The following is a 15,509-nucleotide window of genomic DNA, read 5'->3' as shown; positions in this document are numbered from 1 at the left end:
CCACAAGTGAGTGATAGAACTTCACTCATTGTGAATGGTGAGGAAGACACGCATAGGGCAGCTTCACTAAGTTCTCCAGACTATGAAATACTGATAGAGTAAATGCTGAGCTTCATAACAGATTAGTGTTGTACTACAAATGCTAAAGAATGGCTATGCAGCTATTCATCACAGATAAAAGTACATATGTACTTACAATTTCCTGATGAAACATTTTTAAGCAACAAAAGCTCAGGAGAAAGTATGTAAAATTCTAACCCCATTTCCTTTGTCCTTTCCTTTCATTATTTAAAATGGCCTCAAATCAGTCTTTTCATTTTCTACTCCCCTCTGACCTGCCTTCGCAGATTTCTTTCCAATGTGCTTTTCTACTCCACTAAAGGAATCTTGACTACTACCTCCTGGCACAGAAATTCAGTTTGATTTATGAACACTTACTGTTAAAAGTATCAGCTTTTCTGAAATGGCAAGCTACCGCTTGATACAATTTTACAGTATATCATCTAACAGAAAAAAAGAGAAAGCATTTAACCCCTGGTCCTTAAGCTTTGAACTTTTGGAGAGGAAGAAACAGCAAAGGGATCACCTCCTGTTTTGAGGTCCATGCTTCTAAGCTTTCAGAAAGAGGCCAATCTCTGAGCTGTGTTCTGAATGATAAAGATTGGAATGGAGGTGTCCTGGGGTTAGAAGTGACATCAAGGGTAAAAAAACCCACAGGATTTGTTTTTTTCCACTGAGATGGAAAAAAAACACTTTTTCCACTTTTCTACAGTCTGAAAAGTATTTCATCACACTTGTGAACATTTGACTCAATCCAGCAGAACATCCCACAGCAGTTAGTGTAGCACAACAGAGCATTTGGTGCTTTTAACACTTGGACAGACAGCCCTTGCCTTAGGTAAAAATACATTTTGTAGGCACTTCTATCCACGCTCTTTCCTCTTTTCTGCCTAAACATACATAAAGTTGCTTTATAGCTCTTCCCACATGGCTTCAAAATTTCCATCAGGCTGTCTGGTAATAAGGGAGTGAGCTGTACTCCTGCCTGGTTCCCACGGAAGAGTGCACCAAGAGACTGGAGTAAGTTCTTCTAATTCAAATGCACTTGTTGTCACCATTCTTATTAGCATAGCCAAAACCCAAAGAACTGGAAAGATTTATTGTAACCTCAAGACCTGCAGGAGCCTGTTCCTAAGTCATTAGCTTGCCTGCATATCTCTACAGGAATAGAAGTAATCAATCCTTGCCTTTGATCTCCATTCATAGAATCACTAGGTTGGAAGGGACCCTCTGGGTCATCGAGTCCAACCATTCCTAACACTCCCTAAACCGTGCCTCTCAGCACCTCAAAATTTGACAACATTTGACACAAAACAAGCTGTATACAGATTCAGGTATTCCTATACTTTCCATGTTTTCTGTACCTGCCAGCATTCAGTGCTAGAAAGTGTTTCAGGATGGAATATGGTCCAATAAAACCTTAGCTGATGAGCTTCTGCTCCTTGCAGATTGCAGAAAGCACCGTTGTGATGCAGTCACTCTCTCTTCTAGCTCACAGATACACCTCCAGCTCTGCTTCTGTACTAATTAGTCAAGAATTTAATCCACAGGTGAAGCTGCTTCTCAGTCCCTTCCTTCTGTGGCCCTTAGGCATCCACACAAGTTTTAAAAACTTAAAAGTAAATGAAGGATAAATCGTACTGGGGATGAAAGAACTAATGTCATGGAAAACTCAGGTGCAAATTCATTTAAATGCAGCACTCTCACACTGCTTAGGACAAGGAATCACTAACAAGCTCAGCACCAGAGCATCCTTCAAAACTGGCCTTGGTCTTCAGTGTCACTGACACAAATCAAGCTTTTAAATGCTGTCAGGCTGAGAAAAGCTTGTGATGTGACAAACAGGAAAGGTCTTGCTCACTGTAAGAGCAATTATTGTATTAGAGATATTAATCATATTAGAGGTAACCACTTATTCTATTTTTTGAGGATCAATTTCAGCACTAATCCACACGAATCATTATTTATGAAGACATTCAAGTGCCAGTCACAAGCTCCACTGCTATGAATTTTATGTGATCTTAATTTAGATGAAGCAACACTGTTATTTTCAGCAATAATACTTAACAAGCAGTAAAAGCAACGGATATTTCACTATGCAGCAATTATGTCCCATTTAATTACTCAAACAAAGCCACTAGAGGAATATAAGTATTAACTACGAGTTTTTGCTTTGCTCTGCTTTTGCTTTCCCAGTTTTTAATCACATTCATAATTGCCTCTGAGCAATGAATTCTTTTTAGTCATACTCAGAAAATATAACCACTGCGTGAAGCAGCATGCAAGTGGGAAAGAATTATGCATTCAGCTATGTATCACAGTAAAAATATCAGTATTCCCACAAGCCTTGCTCTAAGGAGAGTTTCTCTGTTGAATTTTAACATTCAGTTGCACTTCCATAAACAAGCTGCCAACGATTCGCTACCAGCCTCTGTACTGACCCAATACAGATAGAAGGAATATACAAAGGCAACAATTTGCAGTGACAACTATGCCCTTGCCATGTAACTGTGACTTCAATAAAACCACTTAACTCTCTCATTTGCTTCCTTCTCTCTGAAACAATGCTAGTACTGACCTATTCGAACAGGGTTACTGTGAGAATTAATTAGTAAACACCATTACAATATTGTCAAGAACTGATGGGACAAATATTCTGCAGTTAACGCATGTTCTGTTTTACAAGTATTATAAAAATATTCTCTGTTGTTCTTATTCTGGCAAGAGGAAAAGTAGGAGGGCATCCCAGATTAAATTATAACAAGATGTAGAGAATATTTGAAAGGACTTTGAGAATCAGACAAGTATTAACATAGCACAATGCTCAGAGAACTACTACAAGATCGCTATGCCTCTATTATTACAAATTCATCGCATCACTTAGGTTGGAAGAGACCTTGGGAGGTCATCTGGTCCAATTCCCCTTCTCAAATGCAGGCCAGCTGCTAAGCTATATCCAATCTCTGAGTCCCACCGGGTTGCTCAGGGTCACATCATTAGCACACACGAGTGCACCATTCAGATACTGACGTCTCCCAGGTGTGGCTCGGGCACGCATATTTTACTGCCCTCACATCTTCTCCTGTGTTTGATTTTTGAGCGGGGAACATCGAGTAAATGACCTCCAGAGGTCCCTTCCAACCTCAATTATTCTGATTACACATGGAACACGGCATTCACATTAACATCAACTCCAGCGATCACTTGCTATCTGCAGTCAGCCTGTTTTGCCACTGGATTCCAAGCCCCTTTACTACCATTTCTGCTTCCTTGGCAGCATCCTCCTGGCCCTTCTAGTTTAATTCACTGCCAAATTCCCTTGTAAACTCCTTGGGTCATGAGAACATCAAGGAGAAACTGCAAGTTATATGTTAGATTGTCTCACTCAACACAATCAGGCAAGAAGGTAAAGGGATGATAACGCCCCCCACCCCCGCCTTGGTCTGCTTAAACTGTGGCTGCACACCAGCGAAGGGCAGAGGCCACCCCTGCCTGGTGCAAAGCAAGGCTGCGGAAGGCAAGAGGTCTCACCTCCATCCACAGTCCACGGCCGCTGGCTGAGGGCACTGAAAAGGCTTAGCTGCCGCTTAGAAATGAAGCAACTCAACTGCCCAATTAAAGAGAAGCGGGAACAATTTATTTGACACTACAGATCTATTCAGCATCTTTCATCTTATGCACTGACAGCTTCAATTGTCTGCTTAACATTTACCGGTTCTAGATATTACTCAGGAAAGAAGGAAAAACTGCATCTTGTGGGCTAAGCGATACCAGGACAGAAGCACTGTCAGGGAAACTGCACAGATAACAAGGATGGGAACACAATTCTGTTTAGGACTAATTGCTGAATCATTCTCACATAAAGTGTCCAAGAAAAAACACCACACCATTAGGCAAATAACCTGATAATTATGTTTTCTGTCATCACACAATAAAATTTAACAGATATAATTATTCAATTACTTATAAATGTTGAATGAGGAGAGCTTTAAGCAAGTCCTTACCTAAACTGCACAGAAGGAAAATGGGGTGACAGCATCTGCAAGTGCCCTGATCCAGGTGAGGAGAGAGCACGAGCTTCTCTACACAATTTTGCTACACACATGCCAAGCATAGAAGAATAAAGCCTATGGCCTAAAAAAAATAACTGCAACAGGTATCTAATGAAGCCTATTTACAAACTTGTCCCAGATTTAATTACCAGACAGAGAAATTACTGTAATAATCACTGATTCACATAGTTAACTCTCCCACAAAGTGCTGCTAATTTGTAAAAGTGTTATCAATACTTTTAAAAGTACTTGCTCCTATTTTAAATCCAGAAACCTTTGCACTAAAAACTTCCAAATTACAGTTTTTAAAGAAAGTAAGCAAACTTAATTATTTCTGGCTAAAAGTACATGAGCATCCAGGAGAAGGGCAGGGATATCACATCTGCTCTGCTCTTTCCCCTTCACTCCTCACTCTCACCCAACCCATACTGCCAGATCTGCTCTGCTCGCACATGTTAGAACACTCTGGGCACTTCCAGAAGGTTCTAAATTGGCCTCTTATAGAAACCTCACATCAAGAAGCCTCCAAGAACAATGTGCTGCAATTTCAATCATATGAAATCTTTCCGAATAATCTATTTTACTTTTCTTGGCCTTGCTAAACACGGTATGTCTAACAGATCTGTGGTCAAACCACATGAATGCCTGAGTTCCAGGCTTTGGACTTCAGATAGAGAAGGAATTTATCCTTATCTTTAGCAAATCACTAAAACATAAACACAAGGGTAAATTCTGCTGCTCATTTCCTATTAAAAAAATGGCCTTTAAACAAAATGACTTCACGGCAGCACCTACAGTGTGACTTTAACACTCATAAAGCTTAGGAGCCAAGAAATGAAACATGAATTGGTATTTTGTTTTACCTCACCCATTACACCACCTTAATTCATCAAGTAACTGGTTGGAGGTGATGCTCCTCTGCTCCTTCTTTGTGCCTTCAGCTTTGCTGCCTAGTTGTTTAGCAACATGAAACGGAACCCCTAAACATTGGCTGCATAGGCATTACATAAAGCAGCCGTGTGCAGCAAGCAACAAAAGGCACAGAAGTTGCATGCTACACGTGTCCATTGATATGGGAGTATTTTACACGCGGGGAAAAAAGCCCCTGAGGCCAATTCTCGACACTGACGGCGCTTGGCAGCGCTGTAACACAAGACATCTGCACGCCTCCCCCCACCCCCAAGAACCTCTCAGTCACTTCAACAGACCCACTAGCGTAGTGACCATCGCTGTCCTCAGGAACAGACGCCCCCAACAAGACTGTATTTTGTAAGAAGTAATTCACATCAGCAGCACATGAAGTGCAGGTCTGACCTGCGCTTCCAGGTACCTACTGCTTTATAGGCCCAATTCAAATATTAGTTCATTTAATGTCATCATAAAGCTATCATCGAGCACCACTGGAATACAATGCTAGAGCCTGGAAGATATTTATCCTTCCACAGAAAACAAAACAGAAAGCAAAAGCAAATCTTCAGAGTTCTACAAAGAAAATCCCGCAAGCCATGAACTCGGCTCAGCCAACCGCCACTGCAGCTGCCAGTGCCGGCTCTGGTCACTCCTCTCAACAACTGACAGCTGCTTCTAGAGGGTTTTAAGATCACTCTCCACTTTCAGCTGTTACTAGTTTAACACCAAGACATGCTCCAGTTTTACTGACTGGAGCAAAACTAAAGCTAGGAATGCCAGATTATGATGATCTCGACTGAATCTGGATGATGTGGACTGAATGCAGAGAAAGATCAGACTGCCCATACTCAGGGGAGAGCTAAAGTAAATGCACTCTTCCATGATGCAGGATGGATTACTAAATATATACTCCAAGCAGTTTGCACACCTTGCGTTATTATTGTTTTGGGACTTCTGAATCCAGAAATTTTACATCTTTCACATCACTGCACTTTCAGTCTCTTCCCTCAGCCTTTAGTAGCTAACTCCTCCAAACTGACTTTTTTAAAGAGCACAATAAAATAAAGATATGACCAATTCCCACCACTTAACTTGGAACACTGCACTCATTCTCATAACTACAGTATTTAAGAGCCATGTTATATCTACCCACTGCAATAAAGCTACACTTACCTGAGTAAATGTACACACAGACACCCCCAAACCCATTCCTGCTCTGTGAGGAAAGCTACATATGCACTCTTAAATGTATGTTTTTCTCTACCTGGGCAGAAAAACTAATGGCTCAAGCTTTGAGCATACACTGTTTTCCATTCTAAATGAAGAATAATCCAACTTCACAAGCTCCCAAATAGCTCACGCTCTTAAATATCTTTACACTTCCAGGAACACACACTTCTGACAGCTATGAAAATACGCTAAGTATGATATTCAAGGAACAGTCACATTTCAGTCTGCAACGCACAGATTTCTTTTTGCACCATATAGTATTTTCATCCACAAACACACAGAGGAAATGATTGTGACCTTTCCTTCTACCCTCATATAATAAACAACTGGTGTGATGACCGAACTCCCTCGTGAGTTGAAAGAAGTGCAGCAAAACTGACCTTAAAACCAGGAAATGTACACACAAATACAACTGGTACTGAAATTTCATTCCAACTGCAGGGTTTTATCTGTACTTCATCACAAAATCAAGTCTGTGACCTGTCTAATGTTGCCAGTCCCCAAACTCCCACAACACTCTCAAAAATAATGAAATTTTAACTATTGTTTACACTGACAAATTTAGTAGCTGCAGAAAGTACATCAATTTTACAACTGTAAAAGGAATGCCCTGATGTCTTAATCTTTCTGTATCTATTGAAGATCACTAAAGAGGTCTCAGGCCAGCCACGGGAAGTTAATGCTGAAGGAAGGGTGGGTTTCGAGTTGAAGGACCTTGTTCTAAATATTGCTCTATTTCTTTCACAGTCTCTTGAACAGAGCTACAGCTGGTGCAAAGGATGAAAAAAAATGTCAACGTGTCAAGTTTGGAAATAAAATTTCCATAGACATTTAAAAGCAACATATACTACTTTAGAACTGTTTCATCATCCAAAAAATGTTTTCTTGTCAAAGCAGTATTTCACTTGGCCCTAAAAATTCTCTTGCTCGTGGTACAGCAAGTTTCTTGCAGCAGACAGAAGTCCTGACTGAAATCAAAAGACACACAAACACTTCTGAAGCCCATCAAGGCACAAGAAAGGACGTGCTCCTTAGTGCCACATTTGGTTATGAATTAGCCAAAGGTCTGTACACACAAATTGGCATCACAGTAGAGACTTGTACATGTCTGTTAAAAGGAAATGAATTTCAAGTGCCTCTAGGTTAATAAATTCTAATCCCATAAATAAATTATCATTCCTTCTTAAAGCCAGAGGTGTTCATTAATAAATAAACTAGGCAATGTTATAGAGCATGCTACAAATTATAATGTCTTTCACTCAAATATGAGAGAATTGGGAATTTTACACAATCCACAAGTGATGAATAATTAGATAAGTTATAAAGCGTTTTAAATAAGGCTTCACTTCTAACGAAATACTTCCCCCCTCCCCAGCTACCTGGCTCAGACTGATCCTTAAATGCCAAGTGCCACGAAAGCATCTGAAGCAGCAGCAGGACTTGCCCAGGCCACACTCCCAAACACAGGAAATCCCACGTGGTTTTATTCTTAATTGTGAGGGGTTTGTGTTTTGAATTACTGCTTTGCTTTTCTTTCTTTCCCTTGATGCTTTGCTGCATGAGTAACAATGCCTTTCTGTTCCCTACTGTAAAGCCTGACACTAACAAACTACTGCCCACAGAAAATGGAATGTGCTCATTTTGGCACAAGGCACCAGCTTCCCAAACTGCAGAATAGCTTTGCGAGAACAAGAAGTGCCAGGTTTTAGAACTGAAATGGCATTAGCAATATGGAGAAGGTAAATGAGCTGTCAAGCACTAAAACCAAACCAGCCATTCCAACAGTCATCCCTAAAAAAGCCCAACTCTCTGAAATTAGAAGCATAGAAGTTTATCAACACATGTTTTAAAAGTGGAGTTTGAGTGACAAGACAAGAACAAAGGATCAAAGGAAGCATAAAACAACAACAAAAAAAAAAAACCACAAAGAGGGATGGAGAGGAAAAAACACTGCAAAGGAACATTCTGAACATGAAAAATACATCAACTTGTACCAGCAACACAGAACACCGTGGGGTCATTCCCTTGTTCACATTCTCTCACAAGCTGCATTTTATCAGCAAGAGGAAAACTAAGTGCAATTGCCTTCACATTGTGCTTCACCACTAAAGCTCTTCTCCTTGGCTCACAGAGTGTTCATAACAACTTAGATTGCAGCACAGGTAGTGACCCCAGACCCGTGTTAGACAGAGGAGTTTGTCAGAAAGGTGTAAGTGGCATTAAACTTAACTCTCTGTTGCATACACACTGCACATTTGATCCTTCAGAGAAGGCCATTCCGTACAAGCTTTGCATTGTGTTGTTCAAGAGGTGCGTTGGACCAACTCTGTGGTGCCCACTGTCAACACAACCATCTGTGAAAGGGAACGGCCAAAAGCAGGTGCCATTAAAAAAATCTTTCTGCACTTCACCTGCTCTCCTCTCCAAAACCAGAAAGCAAACACCTTGCAGCAGAGCCTGAAAATTAACCACAAGGGGCTGAATGGAAGCAATTTCACAGTTGCAGACTTTCTGAAGTTAAGCCAGGGGCAAACTGCATGCAGCAACCGGACTGAGTGCCGTCCTTCCAGCCACCTAAGCCTCGTTTCTACAGCTATAAAAACACATTAATCTTAGAATTGCATCTGGAAACGAGATAGTTTAATGTGTTCCCTTTTAAAATACCAGTGGCAGCATTTTGCAAAAGATGATACTTCCAGTTCAGGGTTTATTTCCAACTACTAAAGCCAAAATAATCAAATGTACCATTCTTAATACCAAACCCAGAACGCAATCAATCTCAGGGTTTATTTGAGCCAGCATTACTGCTGGCGAGTGGATTGCTATGATCTGTAAGTTAAAAAAAAAATAAATATATCACATCTATCCCCATTTGCAGGCAGCAATAGTCAGAAGTCAGTTCTGCTTGGGGTAACACCTGTCAGCAGACAATTACTGAGGCTGTCTGTAAATGAGTAGATTTCCATCTTTTCTCTCTTGGGGGAAAAAAAGATGGAACACAGTAGGAATATAAAGTTGTCCTTTTTTTTTTTTTCCCCTCTGCAGAAGTACGACTGGTCTTGCATCATAAAAAGCTACTTTCCTGCAAGTTCAATACTCACCTGTCAGGTAGAGGGGCTGAGGCCGCGCTCGTTCCCTCCGGGCATAGTGCCCCAAAGGAATTCTCATTTCAAATGATCCACTTATTAGAAAAATCTTAAACCAACCTTAAGAAAGACGCTATTTTGAGATATAACAGCCATCAGAATGTTCCTCCCTGTCAGGTCTACCGACAGCAGGTATGGACTTTCAATTAAGTGACCGTGGTTCATCATGTTAGTGCAGGTTAGCAGAACTGTGGTAACCAGTCATCTCCACATCCAACCCACAGCGGTTGCAGGGTATTAAGCCCCACTTTGAACAGTGAGGGAATTTCAGGCCAGACAGTTCAAAATAAATTGCTTTACTTTGGATTTGCTGTAGCACACAGCCAGCTTTGCTCTTGACGCACTAACCCTCTAAGCTGTCATAACTGGATTGCATTTCTAAGCTCTGCAGTTTTCAAGAAAGTCACTTTGTGTGGTGTAACTCCAAGTATTTCAAACTGTGGCTACAGTTTAACTTTTTTTAATCTTTACTTTTCATGTAATCAACCTGAAGAGAAAGTGCTACATTATTCCACAGCTACTGCTGACACAAAACAGTCCCAGGACATCCACCAGCCCATCCAATTAACAAAGGACACAGCCTGGTTTGCCACAAATCAAGCCTCTTACCTGCTCGAGGCTCTATCGTCTTGTTGGAACCTGCATCCATAAAGACAAACCGTCCACCTCCAAAGTCTTCAGCGTAGTCAGAGAGGTAGAGCAGTGAAGTGTAGTCAAAAGAGCCGTAGGTCACCTAGGAGTGAGACAATATTAGCAAAAAGCACCAAACTCTGCTGTCATCTCTGCAGAGCATAGATAATGAAGCAGATGGGTCTGATGTTTTTTTCTAATTTCCCAGTTTTCACATATTTAATAAAGTGGCCTCCAAAAGCTAAGAACATTGTTTCCTAGAAATTATGTTTATTAGTCTATTCTATTCTGTTTAAACAGACACTAGATACAAGACCAGCATGTTATGTGTATTATTAGAGTTTCCATAATTAAAGAAGTGCTGCTGTAGATTAATCATCCTCAATCTACTAAACAGCTAAAAAAAACATCGTGCCAGAAGTCACACCTCTGCTTTGTATCAAAAATACAGGACTCAGATCTGTTAGATCTATTTATACTATTTAAAAATAAAATTTCACCATAATGAGACCCAAAAGCAGCCTTTGATTAATTATTCCCCCCATTATCTAACTGGGGTTATAGGTTTCAGGAAACCTCACCTTTCACTCTTTCACCAGCTACCACTGGTAGCTGCTACCACTGCAGGCGCTTCATGGCAGCAGTGAGTCAGATCTTCCAAGTAAGCACACATTTGTTGGAACTTCCACACTTCTCCATACAGGTTTTGTTTAAAAAACCTTCAAACATGACTTTCAAAGTCTCCGCTTCTTCCAGGCCTCCAGACCAAACACCCCATTTTCAGGTATAACAAGGTGAATTTCCTTCCTTTTAAAGTATTATTTTTGCTTGGTATGTATGTTGAAGATGGAGAAAAAAAATACTATATATTAATGCTAGGAGGAAAACTATCTAAACATTTAACACTGAGTTTAGCCAATTTTGAAAATATTTCCCTTTCGTATCTACCAGTCACCAACAATTAAAAATACACTTGAAATCACTGGCAGCATTCTCCAGTTTCTTTACAGTATATCACAACTCAAGTTCTGCATAACCCTGCCAAACAGTGAAATTTGCAGTACACTAATACCACATAAATATACAGCATTTGCAGTGTTTTGCGTGACCCAGTGACTGTTAGAGGTAGGTGCTCTTCCAAACTTACAAGTTTTCTAAATATTTTCAGTTTTAAGTTACATTCATTAATGCCAGTTACATTTTGGCTCTAGAGCAGCTGTACCTTTTATTCTGTAAGGGCAGTGACTGAAGAAAACAAAGCAGCTGATGGAAGATTTGGTTATTCTTACTAATTTTATTATTTTGACTCTAAGGGATTAAAGGAAAAAAGCAAAAATCCGGTGACAATGCTGCACTACACTGTTCAGATCACAGGAATGAGAGAAATGATCCCCCTTTTTCCCATATCTACCCAAATCTTAGTGGCAATACAAGGTGATAAATGGGAATCAGTGAGCACAGGGGACTGCAGCATCTCAAAGCAGCCACTCCACAGCCCTCCTTGGGCACTCAGCTTCGTAAAGCTACTTCCACCCTCATTGATTTGGTGATAAAACTTCCAGTCAGTTTCAGAAGTCTTCCAGCCAGCAAAGGCATTAGCAAGTGGAGAAGCTCATTCAACTGATACTTTCAAATATAACGCATTAAAATTGTCCTTACATGTTCTTATCTTCAGTGGTGCAGCAATCTCTGCCCTATCAGCGCACTCTCCATCCTCCCCAAGGTGGTTTTACCAACTCTGAACTTTTCAGAGCTGACTACAAACTGTTTTAGTGTAACCAAGCACATCCAATTTCTATAGATGATTAATATGGGGAACCATACATGCAATACAAAATGGCTTTTCTGTTCCCGTTCTTGGTCATTACCGACTCTAAGAAGGCAGCCAGGCCTGAGAAACGCGAGGCTATGGAAATGAGTCACTAAAACATAGTCAGTTATTCAAAATGCTCAAAGTCCCCCATGTATATTAAAAGTATTTATGACTCTGGTAATGATTTCCAGTGTCAGAAGGTTAATAACTGAACCAGAAGTTCAAACTACATAAGAAAAGCTGTCATTAAAACCAGGTGATAAAGCCATACAGGCACACCACAGCAAGTCAGATTTCTATAGCTCCTTATGAATGACTGAACAGAAAAAACACAGGCGTTTCCATTCAGCCTGACACTTCATACAGGTAGAGAACACTTTTTGAGTACCCTCTACCCAAACAAGCCAAACACAGCTAATATTTAATGGTAGATGCTCATAATGATATTAATATCATACTTCTTTAAAGGCTGTTACTATAAATACAACTAATAGTCAGAATTAAGAGGGGGCTCTTTATTAGGGAGTGCAGTGATGGGAATGGTTTTAAGCTGAAAGAGGGGAAATCTTCATTAGATATCAGGAAGAAATGTTTTACTGGGAGGGCGGTGAGGCGCCAACACAGGTTGCCCAGAGAAGTGGTGGCTGTCTCATCCCTGGAGGTGTTCAAGACCAGGTTGGATGGGGCTTTGAGCAGCCTGATCCAGTGGAAAGTGTCCCTGCTCATGGCACGGGGTTGGAACTTAGATGGGCTTTGAGGTCCCTTCCAACCCAAACCATTCTATCATTCTATGAATTTGCCAGCCACATTTTGCAGAGAAACACTCTTGGGTCTTTTGAGGGACACTTATTTATATGCAACTAGACCTACAGGAATGTGCAACAAGCCTGCAGTTACGAAGAAAGACACTTAGGCCAGCATGCTCTATTTTCCATTGCAGAAGAAAATACAAACACATATGCACTTTCCAACCAGCACAAATCTAGTGTGATGTCCTGCAGAAAGAAGAGTCAAAACTCTATTTATGTCTTTGTGCAGATAGTCACAAAAAATGGCCTTGACAGCTCCCTCCAATGGTACTCTGACACCAAAGAGTACGTCTCTGAATCAGAGGGGGTGAAGGTGAACTGAGGTACCAAGTCTGAGCAGACATGAGAATAACCTTCCTCAGATTTCAAAGACGGTGCTGTCCTAAGGCAGAAGCAAGATCTTTTGATGTGTTTCCCTGAATGTCTAACAACGTGAGGGGAAGAAAAAGAAGAGTGAAAAGTCTGCAAGAATAGATAGCAGCTGCTATCAGCAATAGCCTCAACAGCCAGGGAGAGAGGGACAGGGAGATGGAGATCATATCACAGGTAAAAAGACTTGAAGGTTTGACTGGCTCAGCTTAGAGAAAGAAAGGCTGAAAAGGAATAAGACCCTAAAAATACATGGGGACGGGAGGAGCGAAAAAGCCAGCTAGAAACTGCTCATGAACAAAGGTAAGCTAAAAAAAAAGACAAGAAAATTTGCACTGAAGGCATGGAATAGCCCCCATAGAAAAAAAAAAAAACAATGAAAACAAACCAAAACTGGTATTGCTGTGGAGCCTGGCAATCCTGTGAAGGTTCCTCGCCCAGGCACAGGACTGCAGAAATCTTTCAACCCCACATTGTTTCTATTAGAGTACATTAGAAGATTATACTGTTGTCAAAAGCAAGCGTGCAACAGCAATTCCATTATAAATGAGACATTTGACATTTGAAAGGCTCAGTTCCAAACAAATTCCATCCAAGATGAAAGTCCACATCTTAAGCCAACACTCTCTTTATTTGGTTTAGATGCTTATAAATTCAACAAGATTAAATGAGTTATTTGGGCAATTTCATGGTTTCTACTCCTAAGTAAATAAAACCCACAAATTTTAGGGAAAAAACAAAGCCTCATACAGACACAACAGAACTGTGCTACCCTGTTATGTAGTTAAAGTGCTCCAAATGAAGGATATTCACATTGAGGAACAGACAGCAATACAGGGTAAAAGGCAAGAGGGGTATTAACGTGCTCCAAGAAGCCTACGTCTTTGAACTAACAGTGTCAGACTTTGAAACAAAGAATGCGTCAGATTCATTCTTCAAAGGCTTCATTTTGGAGAGGGGCAGGGAAAAAAAAATCCTCAAGTCTTCCAGGAGACACCTTCACTGTTTAATGATTACGCAGAAATACATAGAGTGGTTTGTTCTGTTCCAAAGGGAAAGCATAAATAATGATACAAGACAAAGCATCCAAGAAACTGGCAAAATATTTAACGTGCTGAGTTTTATTGATCTTTCTGCAACTCCCTGATATTTACACTTGTTTTGGAGGCCACATAAGATTGCTACTGCTCTTCTCTGGGAAGTATTTGCTACTTCAGATCAACAGCAATGCATTTTTTTTCCCTTGCTTTCAACTACAGTCTAGGAGCAGTAAGTAAAAGTTACTTTGTTGGAGAAATTAAAATACAAGACAGGCTGATCGCGTTGAAGACAACCTGCGAATCTACGTGACCTGTCTATCCTGTTTAGCCTTCTCCGAAATATTTTCTGACCTACTAACCTCCTGTTTGAATTCAGTCTCCTGCATTGCTTATCAGCTATAAATACTTCTTTTTTAAACACATAACAATATAGATACAGATAATGTACACCAGTAGTAGAACTATATGCTGTACACATACTGCACAGAAACACAGACAGCTCTGCTCCAATTGCACTTAAGGGGAAAATACCAGACCTTTTGACATGCAAACATAGAGGAGAGAGGAATTAACAGGCTTGCTTGTGCAACAAGAAAAGGATTCAAATTAATCCTTTGATGCCAATTCAAGCAAATGATGTACCAAGAGCAAAGGCAGCCAGTGTCTTGTGGCAATGACACATGATGATGTAATTTGAACTCCTCGCGATGGACATGAGTTGAACAGGACCAAGGATGCATCTCTGTCAGATCCTATTTAAAGCATCATTAGCCTGGCTTAAACTCAGAATTTTCAGCTGGACAATGGAAAGTGTTATCTTTTAAACCATAAAAGTAACTGCATTATTTGGCAACAGCTGAAGTCTTTTATCTTAGAGAAGAGATAACCTACTAAGCTGGGGCGGTTTCCACAAGAGCAATCCTAGCCCACGGCAGCTTGTCCATCTCTCTTCAACACCCTCTGCACTGGCAACCGCATTTTCTCCATGTGAAGACCAAAAGAGTGAGAAATGGACCTCCAAGTCATGAGGCCAAGACATACCCACAGGAAGTCTGCTCTAGGCCTCTGTTTCTCAGCACTCACAATGCCCCTTTCACTGCAGCTGGCGACTGTGGAATTTCTGTTCCCTGGTGCTCCCCCAAAAAATGAAAAGGAATTGATCCCCATGAGGCTCAGCTTAGCATGCAACTTTGCTGTCGCAACAGCACAGTGGCCCAAATCTGACATACTCACACACAACCCTTACTGCAAGAAAGCTCTTGGACAAGAATGAAAATAACCACGTTAAAATATATTTGATCAAATCTGCAACCTAAGTTTAAGGTGCAGACTAAAAGCATTTCAAAGGTTGGAATATTTCTGCTTTCCCCACACAGTCAGGTTACTGCAGGAGTCACCCACTACAGAAGTGAAAAAGGTTCCAACTTCTTATAGAGAATAAACAGCACAAG

The 15,509-nt window shown here is 40.7% G+C and overlaps 1 protein-coding gene across 4 annotated transcripts in view; it reads right to left on the bottom strand.

Annotated features, from left to right (window-relative positions):
* OGFOD3 (2-oxoglutarate and iron dependent oxygenase domain containing 3) overlaps positions 1 to 15,509 on the bottom strand; it is a 45,719-nt gene that overhangs the window by 4,525 nt on the left and 25,685 nt on the right. For all 4 annotated transcript variants that reach the window (XM_054083544.1, XM_054083545.1, XM_054083546.1 and 1 more), the window contains one exon: positions 10,007 to 10,130. In XM_054083544.1, the coding sequence (XP_053939519.1) occupies positions 10,007 to 10,130 (124 nt within the window). The remainder of the gene's footprint in view (positions 1 to 10,006; positions 10,131 to 15,509) is intronic.

Source organism: Cuculus canorus, chromosome 18 (genome assembly GCF_017976375.1).
Source record: "Cuculus canorus isolate bCucCan1 chromosome 18, bCucCan1.pri, whole genome shotgun sequence".
Taxonomy (NCBI): Eukaryota; Metazoa; Chordata; class Aves; order Cuculiformes; family Cuculidae; genus Cuculus; species Cuculus canorus.
This window is presented reverse-complemented; position numbering and strand designations above follow the sequence as displayed.